General features: G+C 46.2%; 3 protein-coding genes across 5 annotated transcripts; all 3 read left to right on the top strand.

The window, feature by feature from the left end:
* The first annotated feature begins 7,352 nt into the window (after nt 1–7,352).
* LOC123100123 (formin-like protein 18) lies at nt 7,353–10,298 on the top strand. The gene is made up of 5 exons (XM_044522101.1): nt 7,353–7,425; nt 7,523–7,738; nt 7,844–8,244; nt 8,347–8,568; nt 8,661–10,298. Exons 1-5 carry the CDS (start codon nt 7,353–7,355, stop codon nt 10,296–10,298), a joined length of 2,550 nt encoding a protein of 849 aa, XP_044378036.1.
* Nucleotides 10,299–16,863: 6,565 nt separating this feature from the next.
* LOC123098177 (heptahelical transmembrane protein ADIPOR3) lies at nt 16,864–20,585 on the top strand. 3 transcript variants are annotated; one of them, XM_044520088.1, is made up of 3 exons: nt 16,864–17,360; nt 18,469–18,790; nt 19,757–20,585. In XM_044520088.1, exons 2-3 carry the CDS (start codon nt 18,653–18,655, stop codon nt 20,408–20,410), a joined length of 792 nt encoding a protein of 263 aa, XP_044376023.1. In that variant the 5' UTR covers nt 16,864–17,360; nt 18,469–18,652; the 3' UTR covers nt 20,411–20,585. The 3 variants fall into 3 exon arrangements, with proteins under 3 accessions (XP_044376023.1, XP_044376024.1, XP_044376025.1); XM_044520089.1 differs by having other exon boundaries at nt 16,908–17,410; XM_044520090.1 differs by lacking the exon at nt 18,469–18,790 and having other exon boundaries at nt 17,131–17,410.
* A 219-nt stretch (nt 20,586–20,804) lies between these two features.
* On the top strand, nt 20,805–22,386 carry LOC123098178 (lecithin-cholesterol acyltransferase-like 1). Its single transcript, XM_044520091.1, has 2 exons — nt 20,805–21,235; nt 21,331–22,386. Exons 1-2 carry the CDS (start codon nt 20,868–20,870, stop codon nt 22,292–22,294), a joined length of 1,332 nt encoding a protein of 443 aa, XP_044376026.1. The 5' UTR covers nt 20,805–20,867; the 3' UTR covers nt 22,295–22,386.
* The last annotated feature ends 368 nt before the right edge of the window (nt 22,387–22,754 follow it).

The following is a 22,754-nucleotide window of genomic DNA, read 5'->3' as shown; positions in this document are numbered from 1 at the left end:
CTATGTAGACATGACCGATACACGTCTCCGGTCAATAACCAATAGCGGAACCTGGATGCTCATATTGGCTCCTACCTATTCTACGAAGATCTTTATCGGTCAAACCGCATAACAACATACGTTGTTCCCTTTGTCATCGGTATGTTACTTGCCCGAGATTTGATCGTCGGTATCTCAATACCTAGTTCAATCTCATTACCGGCAAGTCTCTTTACTCGTTTCGTAATACATCATCTTGCAACTAACTCATTAGTCACAATGCTTGCAAGGCTTATAGTGATGTGCATTACCGAGAGGGCCCAGAGATACCTCTTCGACAATCGGAGTGACAAATCATAATCTCGAAATACGCCAACCCAACAAGTACCTTCGGAGACACCTGTAGAGCACCTTTATAATCACCCAGTTACGTTGTGACGTTTGGTAGCACACAAAGAGTTCCTCCGGTAAATGGGAGTTGCATAATCTCATAGTCATAGGAACATGTATAAGTCATGAAGAAAGCAATAGCAGAATACTAAACGATCAAGTGCTAAGCTAACGGAATGGGTCAAGTCAATCACATCATTCTCCTAATGATGTGATCCCGTTAATCAAATGACAACTCATGTCCATGGCCAGGAAACATAACCATCTTTGATTAACGAGCTAGTCAAGTAGAGGCATACTAGTGACACTCTGTTTGTCTATGTATTCACACAATTATTATGTTTCTGGTTAATACAATTCTAGCATGAATAATAAACATTTATCATGATATCAGGAAATAAATAATAACTTTATTATTGCCTCTAGGGCATATTTCCTTCATCTATCACAGATCCGAAGGCAAGATTTTTGTTGCTAAGAATGGATCCTTTCTAGAGAAGGAGTTTCTCTCGAAAAAAGTGAGTGGGAGGAAAGTAGAACTTGATGAGGTTATTTTACCTGCTCCTGAATTGGAAAGTAGTTCATCACAGAAATCAGTTCTAGTGATTCCTACGCCAATTAGTGAGGAAGCTAATGATGATGATCATGAAACTTTAGATCAAGTGACTACCGGACCTCGTAGGTCATACGGAGTACGATCTGCACTAGAGTGGTACGGTAATCCTGTTCTGGAGGTCATGTTACTTGACCATGATGAACCTGTGAACTATGAGTAAGCAATGATGAGCCCAGATTCCGCGAAATTGCTTGAGGCCATGAAATCTGAGATGGGATCCATGTATGAGAACAAAGTGTGGACTTTGGTTGACTTGCCCGATGATCGGCAAGCCATAGAGAATAAATGGATCTTCAAGAAGAAGACTGACGCTGATGGTAATGTTATTGTCTACAAAGCTTGACTTGTTGCGAAAGGTTTTCGACAAGTTCAAGGAGTTGACTACGATGAGACCTTCTCACCCGTAGCGATGCTTAAGCCTGTCCAAATCATGTTAGCAATTGCCGCATTTTATGATTATGAAATCTGGCAAATGGATGTCAAAACTGCATTCCTTAATGGATATCTTAAAGAAGAGTTGTATATGATGCAACCAGAAGGTTTTGTCGATCCAAAAGGTGCTAACAAAGTGTGCAAGCTCCAACGATCCATTTATGGACTGGTGCAAGCCTCTCGGAGTTGGAATATGCGTTTTGATAGTGTGATCAAAGCATATGGTTTTATATAGACTTTTGGAGAAGCCTGTATTTACAAGAAAGTGAGTGTGAGCTCTGTAGGATTTCTGATATTATATGTGGATGACATATTATTGATTGGAAATGATACGGAATTTCTGGATAGCATAAAAGGATACTTGAATAAGAATTTTTCAGTGAAAGACCTCGGTGAAGCTGCTTATATATTGGGCATCAAGATCTATAGAGATAGATCAAGATGCTTAATTCGACTTTCACAAAGCACATACCTTGATAAAGTTTTGAAGAAGTTCAAAATGGATCAGTCAAAGAAAGGGTTCGTGCGTGTGTTACAAGGTGTGAAGTTGAGTCAGGCTCAATGCTCGACCACTGCAGAAGATAGAGAGAAAATGAAAGTCATTCCCTATGCTTCAGCCATAGGTTCTATCATGTATGCAATGCTGTGTACCAGACCTGGTGTGTGCCTTGCTATTAGTTTAGCAGGGAGGTACCAAAGTAATCCAGGAGTGGATCACTGGACAGCGGTCAAGAACATCCTGAAATACCTGAAAAGGACTAAGGATGTGTTTCTCGTTTATGAAGGTGACAAAGAGCTCGTCGTAAATGGTTACGTTGATGCAAACTTTGACACTGATCCGGATGACTCTAAGTCACAAACCGGATACGTATTTATATAGAATGGTGGAGCTGTCAGTTGGTGCAGTTCCAAGCAAAGCGTCGTGGCGGGATCTACGTGTGAAGCGGAGTACATAGCTGCTTCGGAAGCAGCAAATGAAGGAGTCTGGATGAAGGAGTTCATATCTAATCTAGGTGTAATACCTAGTGCATCGGGTCCAATGAAAATCTTTTGTGACAATACTTGAGCAATAGCCTTGGCGAAGGAATCCAGATTTCATAAGAGAACCAAACACATCAAGAGACGCTTCAATTCCATCTGCGGTCAAGTCAAGGAGGGAGACATAGATATTTGCAAAATACATACCGATCTGAAAGTTGCAGACCCGTTGACTAAGCCTCTTCCACGAGCAAAACATGATCAACACCAAGACTCCATGGGTGTTAGAATCATTACTATGTAATCGAGATTATTGACTCTAGTGCAAGTGGGAGACTGAAGGAAATATGCCCTAGAGGCAATAATAAAGTTGTTATTTATATTTCCTTATATCATGATAAATGTTTATTATTCATGCTAGAATTGTATTAACTGGAAACTTAGTACATGTGTGAATACATAGACAAACAAAGTTCCCCTAGTATGCCTCTACTTGACTAACTCGTTAATCAAAGATGGTTAAGTTTCCTAACCATAGACATGTGTTGTCATTTATGAACGGGATCACATCATTAGAGAATGATGTGATGGACAAGACCCATCCGTTAGCTTAGCATAATGATCATTTAGTTTTATTGCAATTGCTTTCTTCATGACTTATACGTGTTCCTCTGACTATGATATTATGCAACTCCCGAATACTGGAGGAACACCTTGTGTGCTCTCAAACGTCACAACGTAACTGGGTGATTATAAAGATGCTCTACAGGTGTCTCCGAAGGTGTTTGTTGAGTTGGCATAGATCGAGATTAGGATTTGTCACTCCGTGTATCGGAGAGGTGGGTATCTCTGGGCCCTCTCGGTAATCCACATCACTATAAGCCTTGCAAGCAATGTGACTAATGAGTTAGTTGCAGGATGATGCATTACAGAACGAGTAAAGAGACTTGCCGGTAACGAGATTGAACTAGGTATAAGGATACCTACGATCGAATCTCGGGCAAGTAACATACCGATGACAAAGGGAACAACGTATGTTGTTATGCGGTTTGACCGGTAAAGATCTTCGTAGAATATGTAGGAGCCAATATGAGCATCCAGGTTCCGCTATTGGTTATTGACCGGAGATGTGTCTCGGTCATGTCTACATAGTTCTCGAACCCGTAGGGTCCGCACGCTTAACGTTCGATGACGATTTGTATTATGAGTTATGTGATTTGATGACCGAAGTTTGTTCAGAGTCCCGGATGAGATCACGGACATGACGAGGAGTCTTGAAATGGTTGAGAGGTAAAGACCGATATATTGGAAGGTTATATTCGGACACCGGAATGGTTCCGGAGTGATTCAGATATTTTTCGGAGTACCGGGAGATTACCGGAACCCCCCGAAGAAGTATTGGGCCTTAATGGGCTTTAGTGGAAAGGAGAGAAGGGCCACAAGGGGAGGCCGTGCCCCCCCCCCCCACGGCAAGTCCGAATTGGACTAGGGAGGGGGCCGCGCCCCCCTCTTTCCTTCTCCCTCTCTTCCTCCTTCCCTCTCTCCCCCTCTTGGAAAAGGAAGGGGACTCCAACTAGGATTGGGAATCCTAGTTGGACTCCCCTATGGCGCGCGCCCCCCTTGGTCAGCCTCCTCCCCCCTCCTTTATATACGTGGGAGGGGGGCATCCCAAAGGCACAACAGACAATCTCTTAGCCGTGTGCGGTGCTCCCCTCCACAGTTTAACACCTCGGTCATATCGTCGTAGTGCTTAGGCGAAGCCCTGCACCGATAACTTCATCACACCGTCGCCACACCGTCGTGCTGGCGGAACTCTCCCTCGTCCTCAACTGGACCAAGAGCTCGAGGGACGTCATCATGCTGAACGTGTGCTGAACACGGAGGTGCCGTACGTTCGGTACTTGGATCGGTTGGATCGTGAATACGTTCGACTACATCAACCGCGTTACTAAATGCTTCCGCTTTCGGTCTACGAGGGTACGTGGACACACTCTCCCCGCTCGTTGCTATGCTTCTCCTAGATAGATCTTGCGTGGTCGTAGGATTTTTTTTTGAAATACTACGTTCCCCAACAGTGCTCTCCTCGAAGCACCCCCCAGGCGCAGCCAGGGCCCATTATGTGTCTTCTGGTCCAAAAAAATCTCCGTGAAGTTTCGTTGCATTTGGACTCCGTCTGATATTGATTTCCTGCGATGTAAAAAACATGCAGAAAACAACAACTGACACTTGGCACTATGTCAATAGGTTAGTACCAAACAATGATATAAAATGACTATAAAATAATTATAAAACATCCAAGATTGATAATATAACAACATGGAACAAACAAAAATTATAGATACGTTGGAGACGTATCAGATCACAGTAACCGAATTTATTGCAGCTTTGGTGAATATTTTGAAACTCATATTGTTTGAGTAAACAAATTGAACGGAACTGCTGAATTCTGATAGCCTCTTCATTTCTAGGGAGCGGAGTGGTGATACCTAAAAAATATTTTTTTCGAAGGGCTTATTCACACTCTATAAGCTAGCAAGCATAGGCATAAAATTTCCTTTTATGATTGGCCACAATTTCTGCTAAAAATTAGCCGGGAACCGTCTGGTCCAAGCACTTTATTGTGTTCCATCCGAGACATTGCATCACATACTTATTTCTCAGTGAAAGAAGATGTTAGGATGGCCCTCTCCTCCCTCGACAACTCAGGGATATCACCTCTCATATCTTCATCCAATTGGATATACTCAGAGACTGGTGAGCTAAAAGGATTTTATAAAAAAAATTGTAATGTATTTTTGTAGTTGGCACGCAACACCAATTTTCCAGTCATCCTGCTTGAGCTTGAAATTTTCTTTTACATTGTTTATCACTCACAATGAGATAAAAATAAATAATATTACTATACCATTTCCGGACATGTCATACTTTCGCACATTGAAGCCGTTTTTATTTCCTCCTCACTCATAGTTTTTTTTCTTGAGAGAACCTCATTCATAACTTTCGCATGAGGCTCATCCGCCACTCTTTTTTTGTAGTGTATTCTGCTGGGGTGAGGTGATCGCTCTCTGTTTTAGTGTCCAAGGTGTTAATGAGAGCGCACATGTTTTGCCCAACCTTTGAGAAACTTTCGAAGGTGTCAGATCTTATTCTGCCACCTTTTGACATGTGTGCGCCCATCATTTTCCTTTGCCCATTCAATAGCCACAAATCAACGAAACTCTTCTGTTGAAACCAAGAAAGTTCAAAAGAGAAGACATTCTTATTCCCAACATGAGTCGCTGTCCCTGAATCCAACATGAGCGTCATGTGATCAGAGACTCCATGCTGGAGTGGACAAACTTTAACACCTGACATTTTTGCTCCCACTTAGCACCTATAAGAATTCTATTAGGCTTCTCATATGTGGGTGTGGGAAGATTATTTGCCCAAGTGTATTGTAGACTTGTGAGAACAATTTCTCTTAAGTTCAATTCTTGATAATAGCAATAAAATAAAAGGTCATCTATGATCAAAATTATCATTGTTTTTACCTCTTGACGCCCTATAATATTAAAGTGCCCTCCTACCAACACACGGAGAGTCTCAGCGAAACAAATACGTAGTAGTTCATCTAAGAAGGCTTGGTTTTGGCACTTCTTTGTAAGGTTTTTTAATCTGGTTATTAGTGTGGTTTTTATTTTTACCTTTTTTTTTTACTTTGTGTTTCCATGTTTCTTTTCTTTTCTTTTCTTTTTAATTACATCATAAATTTTTTTTAAATAGAATATCATTGTAATATGAGTTGAACACTTCTTAATTGTAGTTTCTTGTTTATTTCATTTGTCTTTATTTTCTCCTTTTGGTTGTTTTTCATAATTTATTAGAAACATGTGCATAGTGTTTAAAAAATTGTTGTATTTTTAATATGTTGATCATGTACTTGAAAAATGTTCGATATATTTTAAAATTTTCATCATGTTTTAAAAACATATCCATTGTATTTTCAAAAGATTCCTATTGTGTATTTCAATGTGTTCATCATGTTTACAAAAAAAACTTTATCTTTTTTTAGAGACAGTTCATCGTGCATTTGAAAATAATCACCCCGTAACAAAAAGTATGTTTGGTGTGCATCCGAAAGATGTTCGTTGTTTATTTAAAAGTTCATCTTGTATTTTGGAAATGTCTTAGTGCGGGGAACTTATATGTGATGCTTATTGCGCTTAGTGACCCCCGACTAGGCCGGCCCATTGACGCAGAACTCAAGGGACTCTGAATGAATTTTTTTTTCTGTAGCTAAATAAAGTCTGTTTTTTCTAGGGTTTTTAGCTTTCAAGTCGTTTTTTCGTTTAGTTTTCTAAAAACATGGGAACTAATTATTTTAAAAATTGAAAATATTATAGAACGCTCTATGAGAAAAGTGCTTTCTTTAAATTGTGAATATTTTTGGAAAAATATAATCTGTGCTAGTAATATGAAAAATATTAAACGCTAACTTTTTTAAAATGTTCGAAATTTTTTAGTATTTTATTATTTTCCAAATTCTGCGAATATCTTTAGAAATATTATGTTTTTCACATTTTTCTTTTTCCAAAACAATTTGAACATTTGTTTTTTTGCATTTTGCGTTTAAAAAAATGTAAACATTTCTTTGTTTCATTTTTTGAAAAATATTTAGCAGAAAAAAAAGGAAACGAAAAACCAACCGGTAAAGTAAACAACAGGAAAAGCTTTTTGTTTTCAAAACTCGCGCTTCGTGAGCCGGCCGGCCGGCCGCCAAGGTGAACGTCCAGGTCGTCTCCACGACCACTTCACGTGATACGCGGAGCGAACGCAGCTCATGAGAAGTTGTCGCCGCGCGCTCCAAGCATCCATCCCCGCACGTAGCTTTCCTTCCTCCCCCTTCAGATCCATGTCAACTCATCTCTCCCCTCTCCCTCTCTCTTTCCCTCAGGTACATTCATTCAGGCATTCGGCCATGGCGCTGCTGCGGAAGCTCTTCGCCCGGAAGGCCATGGATGGACTGTCGCACGTCTCCGAGCGGGTCTTCGGTACGTACCATGCATCATAATATGGCTTTTTTTTCTGAGACGAGGGATCACAACACGGCTGGCTGAACTAAAACTGATCCGGAGTTCCTTTGAACAGTGTTCAACTCCTGCCTGTCGATCGGGGCCCTCGACGAGGGTGCGCACAAGGACTACCTGACCAGCACCATCATCCAGCTCAAGGCCGGCAACCCGCACGCCTCGCTCATGGTCGTCAACTTCGCCGCGGCGCCGACCGGAGCCGACGCCGTCCACTCCCTCCTCGGGCACGGCGCCGCCGCCGTCGTCGCCGACTACCCGTCCCGGTACGGCGGCTGCCCGTCGCTGCCCCTCCCGAAGATCCGCGCGTTCCTCGGCTCGTGCGTGGACTGGCTGGTGTCCGGCCACCAGCGCAACATCCTGCTCATGCACTGCGACGGCGACGGCGCGGCGTGGCCTGCCCTCGCGTTCGCCATGGCCAGCTTGCTGGTGTACATCGAGGAGGCCGCGCCGGAGCGGACGACGCTGGACGCGGTGTATGGGAGGGCGCCGGTGGAGCTACTGAGTGCCTGCTCGGTGCTCGACCCGAGGCCGACTCATCTGAGGTACCTGCAGTATGTGACGAGGCTCAGGGACAAGGGGGCACTCATGGGCATGAAGCAGCAGTCCTTCGTCCTGGACTGCCTGATACTGAGAGCTGTCCCGGATTTCGACGGCAGCGGCGGATGTAGGCCGGTTGTTCGTGTCCACGGCGAGCCGCGTGAGCCATCGGCCGATGTTTCTTCGACGGAGGTTCTGTTTAGCACACCAAGGATCAAGCAACAGTTCAAGAACTATAAGCAGGTGATGAAACCTGTCAGCTCCGTGGATGCTCTCAAATAATGGTCTCATGAATGGTGATTTGGTAATGCTCTCTTCTACCTTGGATATTTGTCTTAATTACAGGCAGAAAGCACGGTGATCAAGGCTGACATTGGGTGTCAGATACAAGGCGATGTTGTTATCGAGTGCATCCATGTGGGTAATGAAGGCCACGAGCAGATCATGTTCAGCGTCATGTTCAGCACTTGCTTTCTACAGTCCAACATGACGTTTTTCACTCTCGAGGACATTGATCTGCCATGGAACTGCAACAAGGAGAAATTTCAGGAGGACTTCAAGATTGAGGTATACATTCTCTCCTCAACGCCTGTGGCTCCCTTGAACTGATACAGTTTACAAGTGTTCGCGTAATGAAAATTTGCGAATTCATGTACCAGGTGTTCTTCTCAGAAGTGGAGCTGTCAGACACAGATGAAAGCCATGACGAGAGTGAGCTTTCCTCCATAGGGAACGCAGATGAGTTCTATGACTTTGACGAGATACTGATCGAGGATTCAGATTTTGACCAAGATGATAGTGAATCGCACGGTGAAACTTCACGGCAAGATCACTGTCAGGAGCCAAGCACTAACACAGAGCACGGTGAAACTCGATCATCAGATAGCGCAAGTAACAGTTCAGCAGAAAAAGGAGAGGACGGTGAAACCGGGTCGGCAGACAACGCAAGTAACGGTTCAGATGACAAGGGAAACATTAGCACTGACGATGAGGCCGAGTTTATCCATGGAGATGGAGTTGATGTTACTGGGGAAACAAGCTATCTACTGGAAGCTGGAAGCAGCAGTTCTATGGCACCAATCGTTCCCACAACAAGACATGTAAATGAAGAGATGGCAACAGATATCCAAGAAAACAGAAGTGATAAAGGACTAATTCCAATGCAAGAAGGTGGCCAGAGGGTTACACCCCAGCCCATGCGGAAAACCAGGCAGAAACAAGCTGCAATTATCCCAGCAGTTCCCATCATCAGGAAGAAAACGAGGAGACCAGCAGACACCGGAGCAGATGACAAGAAGCCTGCAACATCAAAGACGCTGGTTAGAGTAGGCTCGCAGAAGGGAGCACTTGTTGCAGCTTATAATTCTTCCAATAACAGCACATCTCAATCAAAGACAGGTCCATCTCACAAACAACATGAGGTTCCGAGCAGGCTCAAGCAAGGATCAGCAGCTCAGGCAATAAGAGCTTCTTCAAACCTTTCCAAAGAACACCTGAAGCATAGCTCACAGCAACAAGCAAGTGGCAGTGCCACAAGGCCAGAGGTCAAACAAATAGTTTTGACCCGGCAAGCATCTCCATCCTTTGCACCAAGTCCTCTAGGCCGAGAGCGAAGCCAAGAAGCCGGCGAATCCAGCGGCGATCCCATGGAGAAAGCCAAGAAACCGGTCGTCCATTCCTCTGAAAAACTGAGGAGTAGTAGAGCGCCAAAACAAGAATCACCGGTTGTAGAGGCCCCTCGTCGAACAAGCACTCTGAAGAAATCCATGTCGTCGCCGGCAATCTCTGCAGCACCGGCCGTTCCTTCTTCCCCGGGAAAGATTAGGACTACGACTTCGCTCCCTGGGGTGAAGACATCTCGTCCTAGCTCAGGGTTTCACATAGCTTCTTCTTCCTCGCCTCGAGGGCAAAAACACAGCGTGACGCCGCCTTCATCTCCGGGAAGATCGCCGCTCGCCGGTCCCAGATTCAGCAGAGCAGTGCCAGCTTCTCAGCCTGATATGCAGCAGGGCGCATCAGCTCCGACTAGGTTGCCTCGCCGTGCATCATTCAGCGAGTTATCCCGATCTGTAGCGACCCCTAAAGCGGGCGATGTACAAGCTGTATCGCCAAGAGCATCTAGAGTCATGCAGAACCATCGAGAAGGCGTGACAGGCAGTGGCAGAAGCTTGTCCCCTTCATCACCGAGATTGACAACACAGCCATGGCCAAAGACCACAGCAGTAGTTTCCATGTCCAGCTCCAAAGACAGAAGAAGTGGAACCACACGGGCAAGGCCAACGAGATTAAGTTCCTAAGTTCTTCTCCAGAATGTATTTGTAAATTGTAATCTTGTTCGAATTGAACCTTTGGTAGAATGGAAATCAGTGGTCACTATACTACACTTGTGGGCCCGCAGACTGTTGAATGTTGAATTTGAAACAACTTACTCCTCTTGTTGTTCCATTTCTAAACTACTGCTTATGAATTGGCTTGTTTGTTAGCAAGATATACGAGACATGCAGCAGCGCCAGCCAGCCCTTGCAGCATTGTGCTTTCTTGCTTTCTTCCGACTTGCAACAGTGGCGGCCACCCTTCAGCGTCGCGTGTCCTGGCTTGCAACAGCGGTGACCTTCTCTTGCAGCAGCACTCAATCTGCTTAGCAAGAACAATAGCTGGCCCTTGCAGCGTCACACACCCCAGCTTGCAGCAACAATTGGATTTCACTATGAGGATTCCTTACAACTATGGTAGTCGGCGCCTAGTATCGTAGCAACAAAACCGCTAGGTTTGCCTAGCCCTTAGTTGCACGGCTGCGTGTTGCTGACTTTGACGTACTTTCGCAATATTATTTTGCACTGTTGCAACATATAATAAAAATGAAAAACAACTACGCAACAAGCATGCTATGAAATCACAACAAAAAATTAATTATGCATCATTTTTTTACTAGATTGTAACACAATATTCTCTTCATCTCAAAATACTCGGCGTATTAGGTTTCATTAGGACAAGCATTTGACGAACGTTTACTCTACAAATATATTTTTTACGTGACATAAAATTTGAAGCCATTAGCTTCTTCTTTCAAAAGTACCTATTCGTGGTTATGATGTTATATCATAGTAGTCACATATTGATAGTCTAATTGTTGGTCAAAGTGTTGCCCTAACAAAAAACAATATACTTTGTATTGTGAAACAGAGGGAGTATATACAATGCAAATTTTAGAAGCTTTCTTATTTTGCAAGACGACAACAAATATTTCAGGAGATTGCAATACAATTTTTTTGTACTACTGAATCACATTGTCTGAGGATACTTCGTCATAGTATTTCAAGAGAATTGCAAGTGTGCAGTTTGCAAAAATAGTCGACGATGGCTTGACAAAAAAAAGAACAACAAATTGTTAACCATGAAAATGTGATATGAATGAAACATAATTATTTTCATATACAATGGAAAAGACGATCCATCCACCAATTCTCCATCTTCATGTTGTTGTAGGCTTACCGTCATGTCGTTTCTCCATCTCCTTGGGAGGAAACTCAATGGAAGCTTTTTTTTAGCAATAACCAGTTCTAGAGAATAGCCACCATGTTGTTGCAGCTATGCTCGTCGACCAAGTGCTAGAGAGCCACGTCGGAGAGAGGCCAACGGGTCCAGCCACGACATACCTCATCGGTGTTGGTTACCTCATGGACACATCTGGCTCTAGGCTCCTGCGTAGCCATTGCGACCCTCATCGACTTTGTGCCGGGGATCTTCTTTGGAGGATAGCGAGAGCGTCCAAGGAAAAAAAATGGAGCAGATTAATTGAAACCAACAAGTATGATGGCATGGTCGATAGTGGAGCAATGGTCAACGGCAAGACGGTGACGTAGTGCCCTTGGAGAGAGAGAGAGAGAGAGAGAGAGAGAGACGATGTATAGCAGACGATCAAAATTTATTGAATAGATGTGGATCTGGTATCACTCGAGAATCTGACGCGGAGGAAAGCGACTAATTTCTCCACAAAATCAATTTGTTGTATACAATTGTTTGCCATTTGCAGTCGCGGCTCGGGTGTTTACTATTGTAATATGCCCTAGAGGCAAAAATAAATGTTATTATTATATTTCCAAGTTCAAACTTAAGTTCATATTTCTGTGCTATAATTGCAATGGTTCTTGAACCGGACATTTAGAGGAAAACTCAGTTGCATGTGTGGAAACACAAACGCCAAATAGATCTCTAGGCTCGCATCTAAGACTAGCTCATGTATTTATTCGTGATCCTTTTTTCCTGATCATGGGTATTGTTAAAGTAACAAGTATGCCAACAATAATGAGAACACCTTGTTAGTAGAAAACTGGTGTTGGATAGACCCAATACTTATGATATAATGCCAGATCACATGTCACTTAGTTGTCATTATTATCATATAAAGAGTTAACGTTTACATACGTCCGTAGACCAAGAGAATATTGTAGGCCTTCATACCGGATGGTTGCTTTGGGGTTGCCAGAAAAATTCCGTAATAGGGAGATCATAAAGATATCTTACAGGTACACTAGAAAAGTATGTCAAGGTTCTTCATTATTCAAGACTAGGATTTGCTCCTCTAGCGATGGAGAGATACTCTCCGAGGCCACTCGGTATTATAGTATCCATTACGGTCTGGCCAGACACTGTGATACTGATCAAAGGGATATCGGAATACAGAAACAAGAAAAGGAATAAAACCAGCAATGGATAACAAGTATAGTGATCAATGTGTCGATCACTGAAATACTATCTGTCCTCGGGTTTCATAAATATATCACAAAGCAAAGTGAAGTATATACGGAAACAAAGGGTTCACCGGATAAAGATCTTCGTGTTTGTGTGGGAGTTAACATGGGTGTCCACATCCCGCTGTTAATTATTGATCGGGAGGTGTTTCGGTCATGTGTGCATATTGACGACTAGTGATTTATTTCAGTACCAGGAGATATAGGAGAATTAGAGAATCGTCGCGAGAAGAGTTCTGGATGCTTCTGGATGGATTGGGGTGTGTCTTGGGAGTGTGTCCCAGAAGTGGCGCCCCAGAAGTATATAGAAGGCATCAAAAGATTCCAAAATGTTCCGGAAGCATTTTTTTTGAGACAATGTTCCGGAAGCATCTGAATATTCCCAAGGGTCGACCTAGTGGGTTATGCCCTTTGGCTGGACCAAGGGGTAGCACCGCATGGGCCCTAATGTTGGAAATATTCCCTAGAGGCAATAATAAAATGGTTATTATCATATTTCCTTGTTCATGATAAATGTTTATTATTCATGCTAGAATTATATTGACGGGAAACTTGAATACATGTGTAGATACATAAACAACACCGTGTCCCTATGAGCCTCTACTAGACTAGTTCGTTGATCAAAGATGGTTAAGGTCTCCTAACCATATACATGAGTTGTCATTTGACATGAGTTATCAGACCCAACCATAAGCTTAGCATCAGATCGTGGTGTAGGCGTTAAGTTGTTACCTCATGCAAATGTGTGCCGAGAATGCTCGTTCCTGGATATGAAGCGCGACCATCTGAAGCTACAAGTTAAAGAATTAGCGTGGTGACTGCATTTCTGGTTCTCCAAAATACCACCGCGATCCATGACTCAAGGAGTGGAATGTACGTTCTGAACACTCCCGCCTCAGTTGGATACTTTTTCTGCTTGTAGTTTAAGTCAATACGTCCCCCTTTTCCATTCTGAAAGCGCAGGTTTACTACCAGAGGGGGGTGAATGGGAGATTTTTAGAAATTCATCAAACTCTAATGAATTTGACGAAGATCGGAGTGAATAAATAGAAACGCAAGGCAACTAATTCATCACAGTAGCAAAAAGCATGCATACAAGATACATATAGGTGAAGAACAAGTAATCGTACAAGCATACAAGCATGAGGAAGATGAACTGAAGAAATGAGAAATGGCATGATGAAAGTCTTTGGTTCAAATTCTTCAGAAGGTAGATCACAAATTCTTCAGTAACGGAATAACGTAAAGGTAAAGGTGAGGAATTTGAAACCAGGTAGGCTCGGTGAAGACACATCGATTTGGTAGACTAGTTTTAGTGATGAATTAGACACATCAACTGTACGTCTGGTTGAGGCGGCTGAGACGTACAATTGATGTGTCTAATTCAGTTCGTCTCAGCCGCCTCAACCAGATGTATCAACTGTACGTCTAGTTGAGGCGGCTGAGACGAACTCAGAGGACACTTAGTCCTCACTGTATTCCTCTTGAGCGAAGGTCACTTAGACCTCGCCCAATCACTCGTGGAAAGTCGTCACTTCAAAACCTTCACAGACTTATTCACCGCCACGCCACAATTACTCTTGGGTGCTCAGAACTTGACGCCTAACCGTCTAGAAGAATGACAGTCTTCAAAGGTAACACGCATCGGATCACATAGATCATACTAAGGTTCTTTCCTCTGAAACAGAGGTGGTATGCAGATCTTCGTGAAGAACTACACCAAGCAACCTCTTCAAGAGAAGCCAAGGCTCTATGGTGGCATGCAGATCTTTGTTCAAAAGATGTCCATGGCCACCGAACGGGCCTGCCCAAATCCAGAAGGAAGCCTGATTGAAGCACCTAATAATGACTCTCGCCAACCAAGACCAGGGAACGACCTCGCCTGTCAACAACCTTCCTTAGTTGGCCTGCATTTAGCAGGCCTTCGACAGCAAGCTATTGCCTCACCCACGCGTGGAGCGGTTGTTCTACGCCTGCAGAGCCCTTGCGCCATGCGACAAGTGAATAGGCGTGCCGGGAGCTGGACAAGACGTACGGGGTGATTCAACCCCCTCATCTCACCGCATGGTGCACACCTATACAAAGATGTGTCACGCCCCGTGCAAAGTGGCGCCATGGTTGGTGGTGACAAGACAGGCGTCCATTCCCGGAATACAGAAGGCAATAACACTTCATACAAGCATTTAATGCACTCACCTACTCGGTCAGATGGCCGGACCACTTCCTTAGTAGAAAAGCCATTGTGGTACCCCTTGAGATATAAAAGGAGGACCTAGCTATTGAGGGCGGGGTGGGGGGGGGGGAAGGCACTTCTTAGCAAGACAGAAGAGACCTGTAAAAGGTTGGACATTTGGTAGAAGAAAAGTAGGAGTACACAACGCTTCCCGTTCCCGCGAAGGACTTGTAGCTCGCCATCCACCAACATAAACACACACAAAAGTAGGAGTAGGATATTACGCAACCATGCGGCCCGAACCCGGGTAAATCATCGTGTACATTTCGTGCATTTCGATAGTGTAGGTCCTCACCTTCGTGCCCCATTCACGAACCAGCAAAAGGACATCTCCCGTCCATGGTGTCTCGCGCGTATCTTGCACACGCCCGCCGACACTCAGTGGCCGCAGCAGTGGTAGCTCCTCAGCGTGGAGCATCATGTCAACAGAGGAGAGGGCGGCCAAGGAGGCGTCATGGAGGGAGTGGTGCAACGCGGAGCATCGAGCGATGTTCGCATAGTCTGACTGAAGAGGCGCCAACCTGGGTCCTCGTGGACCCCAACCTCGCGGAGGCCTGGGCCGATGACCGATCGATGACCAAGTCGGAGATATCTGCGTAGCGACTGCGCTGCCAAGACAAGGAGCTTGCCAAGGTCGAGGTGGAGTGGTCACTCAACGACACCTCTGTCGTCCTCAGCAGGGTCAAGGGTAGAGCTCCCCGGCCAGGGTCCGCGTTGGCCGAGGCGGCCCTCCGCATGGCGCAAGAGGAAGATGAGCGGCTCGAGCGCCAGGTGGCGGCCGGGCAGGGCTACCGCGCCTTGGCGCCCTTCACCGCTGGAAGGACCACTCCAGCTTCAACGATGATAACGTGAGCACGGAAGGCGACAGAGGTGCCGCCGGCCAGCCTGTCTGCTACAAATTAGTTTAGTTTTTTAAGTTTTAGTTGAACGGACGAAATATCTACGGCTTATGTAAATCATGTCTGAATTTATGCCCGTTTGTATGAATTTCGTCGTATATGCATGAGTTATGTCTAAATTTGTTTATATTGTGGCCGGAGATGTGGGCAAGCCTTGGATGGTCGGCTCTCGTATCACTGTCCACGAACGCGTGACGCATCCACAGAGAAATATGATGTCCGTTTGAGGATCGGTGTTGAATATGCCCTAACGAAATTGGCCACGGTTCAAGGATCGGCGTTGAATATGCTCTGACGAACATTGACATTGAATAGGCATATATAGCAATCAATGGCTCAACTCAAATATGACCTGACCTGTGAACATGTGGTTGGATGGTTAGAGGGACTGTGGTATCCCCAGCCCACCAGGGTTCAAGTCTCGGTGCTCGCATTTATTTCAGGATTTCCGGTGATGCACATTCAGTGGGAGGAGACGTCTCGTCGTAAATTTCAAAATGATATGCCGGCTCAGTCTTTAGAAGGTGCTCATAGGGGTAGGGTGTGCGTGTGTGTTCATAGGGGTGAGTGTATGCGTGTGTATATGAGCTCTTGCGTCTGTACTGTGTTAAAAAAAACTCAAACATGACCTCACGGGCTTTTGTCGCCCTTGCACTTGCACGATCGGCCTACGTCAAAATCGCGTAACCATTTTCCGTGAGCACGACGGGAGGTTGGGCATGCGATGACTCAAGAATCCCGCACGCTTCCTACTGCTTCCCTTTTCGGCCGGAAATCGATTGGGCACGTCGGATCCGTGAGACGGTACGTGCACGGTCCAGCCAAGCCACACCCTTCCTTCCGCGGGACGAGAGGGGAAAGCGAGAGGTAGTCGGCACGCACGGCCGTAGCTCCCCCTTCATTCACAACGCACCGGGTCGCACTCGCACTCGTACGCCCCATGGCACGCCACCGCGCCAACAAAACAGAAGCCCCAAAACGCCAAGGCGGACACGCCGACCCGGCGTGCGTCAGAGGCTGCTCTGCTAAATCTGGGGTGGAGGTATTTGAAAAAAGAAAATTCTGGGGTGGAGGGGACGCACCGAGGCGCGCCCGCCTCGCCGAGATCGACGGGCCGACGCAACCCAGGCCGAGCGAGCGAGGGAAGCGATACAACCCACCACAGGCAGCGGGCGCGTCGTCGCGTTCGCGTGCGGCGGATATTCGGACGGGGCGGCATAACACCCGGGCCGAACGGGTCGCGCTCTCTCTCCCGGCGGTCTTCTCCCCGGCCCTCTGGCGATGGCGACGGCGACGGCGGCGGCGGTGTGGGAGGAGGAGGCGGAGGTGGAGAGGCCGATGCTGGAGGAGGAGAGGAAGGGGAAGCAGGGCAAGGGGCGCCGCTACGGCCTGGTCGACTACCGGGCGCTGCCGGCCTACATGCGGGACAACGAGTACATCCTGCGCTACTACCGCTGCGAGTGGCCGCTCCCGCAGGTGCTCCTCTCCGTCTTCTCCATCCACAACGAGACCCTCAACGTCTGGACGTGCGTACTCTTGCTCATCCCCCCATCTTATTTTTCAATCCAATTGTTTTCCTTATGCCAATTTTATACTGTGCGCACATGTATGGAACAGCCAATTAATCCCCTGGACATATATAGTTCTGATAACATTGCGAGTTTCTAGTTTGAAAATTGGAACGATGTATGTATCTATCTGGTGCTTTACCTGCAGTTTTGTTCTCTCTTTCTGTGTTGTGGTTATCCAACATAGTACGGTTTCTTTAGCCATGTAATTATGGCTTCTTCAGCTATGTAATTATGGCATGAAAAGGGAAGCTGATTTACTCTTGAAAACAAGGATTCTCTGTCATGTTAATTTTACAATGCAACCATTTGATTTTTGATTCACTTAACCCTGGCTTGAAATTGCTCAGTTCCTCGTGTTCAGACTTGAAGTTTCAAACTAATTACCAAGTAAGAAATTCAGCACTGAGAATGCATTGTGGCACTCTGAATTTTGAAGCATTTGTCGTAGCCCTTGCTTGTTTGTTGCCAAGCAAGATGAGACAACAACCAACTTAATTTTTAAATTTTATCAAGACTACCGTCCACCAAACTAATTAAAGAAGTCCCTTTCAATTTCAACAGGTCATACATTTAATTGAACCATGGACTTCAAATGTGTCTTTTCTAGTCTTTGTTGCTTGCCTATCCTATCAAGTCGAAAGGAAACCAAGTGATTTGACTGCCATTATGTAACACTGAGTTTGGTTGACCACTAACCTCTTCTGCAAGCTATGTGCCATAAATGGTGAAGTATGAATACTAGGAAATTAGGACTACAAACTTCGGGGTGATATTACCTTTTGTTATTTTGCCGATGTGGAGAGGATTTGGTGGTGTGTCCTTGCCGACTAGGGCTCAATCCTGTCAGGGGTGAACATGGTACTCACGATCGTTTCTACCTTAATAAAATTTCACAGGGCTCCTCCCCTGTTCGTTTTATTTATTTATTTATTTTGCCGATATGATATAGCAGAATTATGAATTTGCTAGATTATCTCTGATCTAATAAAGCTATTTCTTTGTGTCCACTTCAGGCACTTGATAGGATTCTTCATCTTCCTTTCTTTGACCATATACACTGCAACAAAAGTTCCAAATGTGGATCTTCAGAGCCTGCAGAATTTACCTGATATACTTAGGAATGCTGATCTTCATAAGATTCAGGCAGAGCTTGCGGCATGCCTTCCCTCATTACCTCACTTTTCTGATCTACAAAAGATGAAGGATGAATTGAGAAGCTCATGGAATTCTATCGATGTGCTTCCATCATTATCTCGTTGGCGTCTCTTGGAATTACTCTCAAATTGCTTGCCGGACAGATTTACCCATTCCAATGAAACTAATCTTTCTGTTCTTGTAAGTAGTCAACAACTTATCTAGTGCTTTTTTACTCACTATCGCTGTGCTTTATTTAAGGGTTCAAAACTTCAGAAATGCAGTGCTAACCTGCTTACAACAGTTAATAGGAAAATCTTACGAGTTGGACTATCAAATTCAAGCTGTTTAGTTACCTAGTTTCTTCTTGCTATGCCCACTGTGAGTAATTATGTCTGACTTCTGACTAAATTAAGCCAGTTTGATGCTGGCCAAGATTTGACTTCTAGATAGTTATCAGTTAAAAAATAATCCTCAGAAGTCTACTCAACATAGCCGGTCCCAAGCCTGGGTAAAGGAGAAAGGTGTGATAGGCTTGGCGAGCCAACATCAAAACTCAGCCACTCTTATGGAGATGAAACCCAAAAGATTTTCGTTGGGGATCACCAAAGAATTAGCCATGGACAGGGGTGCGTGGAAGCTTGCTATCCATGTTCCAGAACCATGAGTTGGTCGCGAGAGCTTATGGGTTTCACCTCTAGCCTACCCCAACTTGTTTGGGACTAAAGGCTTTGTGTTGTTGTTGTCTAATAGTTCCTGGTAGGTTACCGGAAAAATCTGTAGCATCAAAACCAGCTTATGATATGCAGAACCTTTGTTTAGTATGTACTCACCTCAAAGTTTATTTTAGGCGTGCGTAAGGCTTTACTGTTGTTGGTACACACAGTCTATACAGAGTACATATAACAATAATATGGTTCAATTCGATATCTTTGCATTGTTTTGGGGTCTCTTTTAAGAAAAGGGGGCATTGCAAGGGTCCGACCACTGTAGGAGCATTGCAAGGGCCTTTTTATTTAAATTCCATTGAATTCCATACAATCCTCATTAACTTCTGTGCAGATCAACATTCGCATTGCATCGCTCATGTAAACCAGTCTTTTTAACCTGTGTGTTGACAACTGTCACATAACAAGGACATAACAAGGATTGTTTTCATCTGTGCAGGAAAGCATGAAGGAGGATATTGTAACCGTAATTGCACCACACTTTATTAGGCCGATCTCTAGGTGGCCATTCTTTGCCTTCTTGGGAGGAGCCATGTTTTGCCTTCTTGCCAGCAGCACATGCCACCTTCTGTCCTGCCACTCTCGCCGCCTTGCCTATATCATGCTTCGGCTTGACTATGCGGGCATTGCAGCTCTTATCGCCACTTCTTTCTACCCTCCAGTATACTACAGTTTCCTGTGCCATCCTTTCTTTTGCAACCTGTACCTCAGCTTCATAACTATTTTAGGATTAGCAACTATCGCGTTCTCTCTGCTCCCGGTCTTCCAGAACCCGGAATTCCGAACTATACGAGCGTGCCTCTTCTTTGGCATGGGAGCATCAGGTGTGATCCCTGTTTTTCACAAGTTGATCCTTTTTTGGCACCAACCAGAGGCACTGATCACTACCGGATATGAAATTTTGATGGGGCTGTTCTACGGTGTTGGAGCATTGGTGTACGCGACTCGGGTGCCTGAACGCTGGATGCCTGGGAAGTTTGACATTGCTGGGCACAGCCACCAGCTCTTCCATGTCTTGGTGGTTGCTGGAGCCTACACCCACTACCATGCAGGGCTGTTGTACCTCAAGTGGAGAGATCAGCAGGGCTGCTAAAAGTTGTTCTATTGTTACAGGGTGTGGATAGATTTATTTGGTTATATGGTTGTGTCTCAATGATCAATAGAGGACCTGTTGAATCTGGGTAAAGAATTTACTGATCTGTGTAAAGTGTATACTAGGTACAATAAACAAGGTGATTATAAAAAAATTGGCTGGCTTAAGGCGATCATATTCAGCAACCTTCATAAAAGGTTGATACTTATGTTATTGTCTTGGTGATGGAATCTGAGTAGCAATTGATTGCAGTTGCTGTTCACAGCCGTGCACGTCAACTACGAGACAAGTTTGTTGCAGAAGATGCATCGCCAAGCGTCTGAATTGATATAATTTGACAGGCTGAGGTCGATGGCACCGGCTGAATTGTTCTCCTTTTTTTGGTACCAATAATAATACAGCACCGCGGCTGTTGTTGGTAGCTCATGTCTCTGCTCGGTCGCAAAATATCGCTCACATGGATCTGTCTAGGCTCGTCGCCGTGGCCGTGCTCCTCGGCGCCTTGCGGCCGCTCCGGAGCCACTGCGCCGGCGACGTCAAGGGACCGCACCCGGTCGTGCTCGTGCCCGGGTACGGGTCCAACCTGCTCGAGGCGCAGCTGACGGCCGCGTACGCGCCGCCGGCGCCCGGCTGCGGCGCGCGTAAGGGGAATGGGTGGTTCCGGCTGTGGCCGATCAACCAGACGGCGATGCAGGACCCCCGCCAGGTCCCGTGCTTCGTGGACCAGATGAGCCTCGTCTACGACGCCGTCGCCGACGACTACGGCAACGTCGCCGGCGTCGTGACCCGGGTCCCGTTCTTCGGCTCCACGCACGGCTTAACTGGGCGAGTCTGACCTCCCAACCACTCGATCGTTTCCTCCTCGTCCACAAGCGTTTGATTCAGTATTCTGGTGGCAACCTGACTTGGTGGACTGACAGGTTGGACCCCCTGGTGCGGGAGCTGGAGGCCGCGGGCTACCGCGACGGCGAGAGCCTCTTCGCCGTGCCCTACGACTTCCGCTACTCCGTCGCGCCGCGCGGCCACCCGTCCGCGGCGGGCGCCTGCAACTTCGACGACTTCACGCGGCTCGTCGAAAGGGCGAGCTCGCTCAGCCAGGGACGGCCGGTCGTCGTCGTCGCGCACAGTTTCGGCTGCGCGCTCACGTACCAGTTCCTCCTCGGCCGCCCGCTCGCCTGGCGCCGGCGCTTCGTCAAGCGCGTCGTCCTCGTCGCCTCCGCGCTCGGCGGCTTCTCGGAGGGGATGAACGACCTGGCCGCCGGCACGGACTACGGCCTGCCGAACGTCGCGCGGCCGTCGAGGGTCCGGCTGGCGCGGAGCCAGCAGAGCGCGCTCTGGCGCCTGCCCACGCCGACGGTGTTCGGGGACCGGCCGCTGGTGGTGACCAGGAACACGACGTACACGGCACACAATATTGCGGAGTTCTTCGAGGCCGTCGGCTTCCCGGAAGGGGTCCGGCCGTACGTCACGCGGGTGCTGCCAGCATGGGAGGCGCTCCCGGCGCCGATGGTGCCGGTGACCAGCATCATCGGGGTCGGTGTCAGCACGCCGGAGACGTTCGTGTACGGGGAAGACGGGTTCGTGGGGACCCCGGAGGTGGTGTACGGCGACGGCGATGGCGACATAAACATGGTGAGCCTGGTGGCCATCGAGAAGGAGTGGTCTGGGGTGGAAGGCCAGGTTCTGAAGGTGGTCAGGTTGCCCGGCGTTCGTCACGATGGCTTCTTCAACGTTGGTTTCGCTCTGAAAAAAGTGGTTGCTGAAATACTCGAGGCTGGTGGAACTGTAGAACTCCATCCGAAGATTGGCCGAGTGCAGATCGATGCAGGTCCCGTCTGGAAGGAAGATAGATGTAGAGTGCACGAAGACGTTTGGTTTGAGTAATGCGTTTTTAGAGGTGCTCTGAGTTTGAGTAATGTTAATAGTGATGAAAAGTAAGAGATTTTGAAAAAGAACCAGGATCATAATTTCATAGACATCGGGTAAAAGTTCCCAAATGATAGGTGCCACATGGGTGGCATGAAGCAGTCCTGACCTTTTTTACAATTAAAATTGTCATCCGAAAAGACAAAACAAACTCAAATAAATTGAAGCACGAAAGTTGTCACGCTTGACAACTAAAGTTGCCATCCTCGCGTCATTAAACTTGTCATAAGAAATGTTCGGAGTTGCCATGTGCTCGTGCCACATGTGTGGCACTTATCAGGGTCCTAAAAGTTTAGGACGTGAATATCGTGCTGACATTCGATCTAGGAGAGAGGAGCCAACGAACGATTTAGTTCGCTACGAGACTCCCCCTGTTGTGGGCCCCAAAACTACTCCTGATTCTCCGAATAAATATAGA

Source organism: Triticum aestivum, chromosome 4D (assembly GCF_018294505.1).
Source record: "Triticum aestivum cultivar Chinese Spring chromosome 4D, IWGSC CS RefSeq v2.1, whole genome shotgun sequence".
NCBI classification, from domain to species: domain Eukaryota; kingdom Viridiplantae; phylum Streptophyta; class Magnoliopsida; order Poales; family Poaceae; genus Triticum; species Triticum aestivum.
Note: the sequence above shows the minus strand (reverse complement) of the source record. Positions and strands in the feature narration are given on the sequence as shown.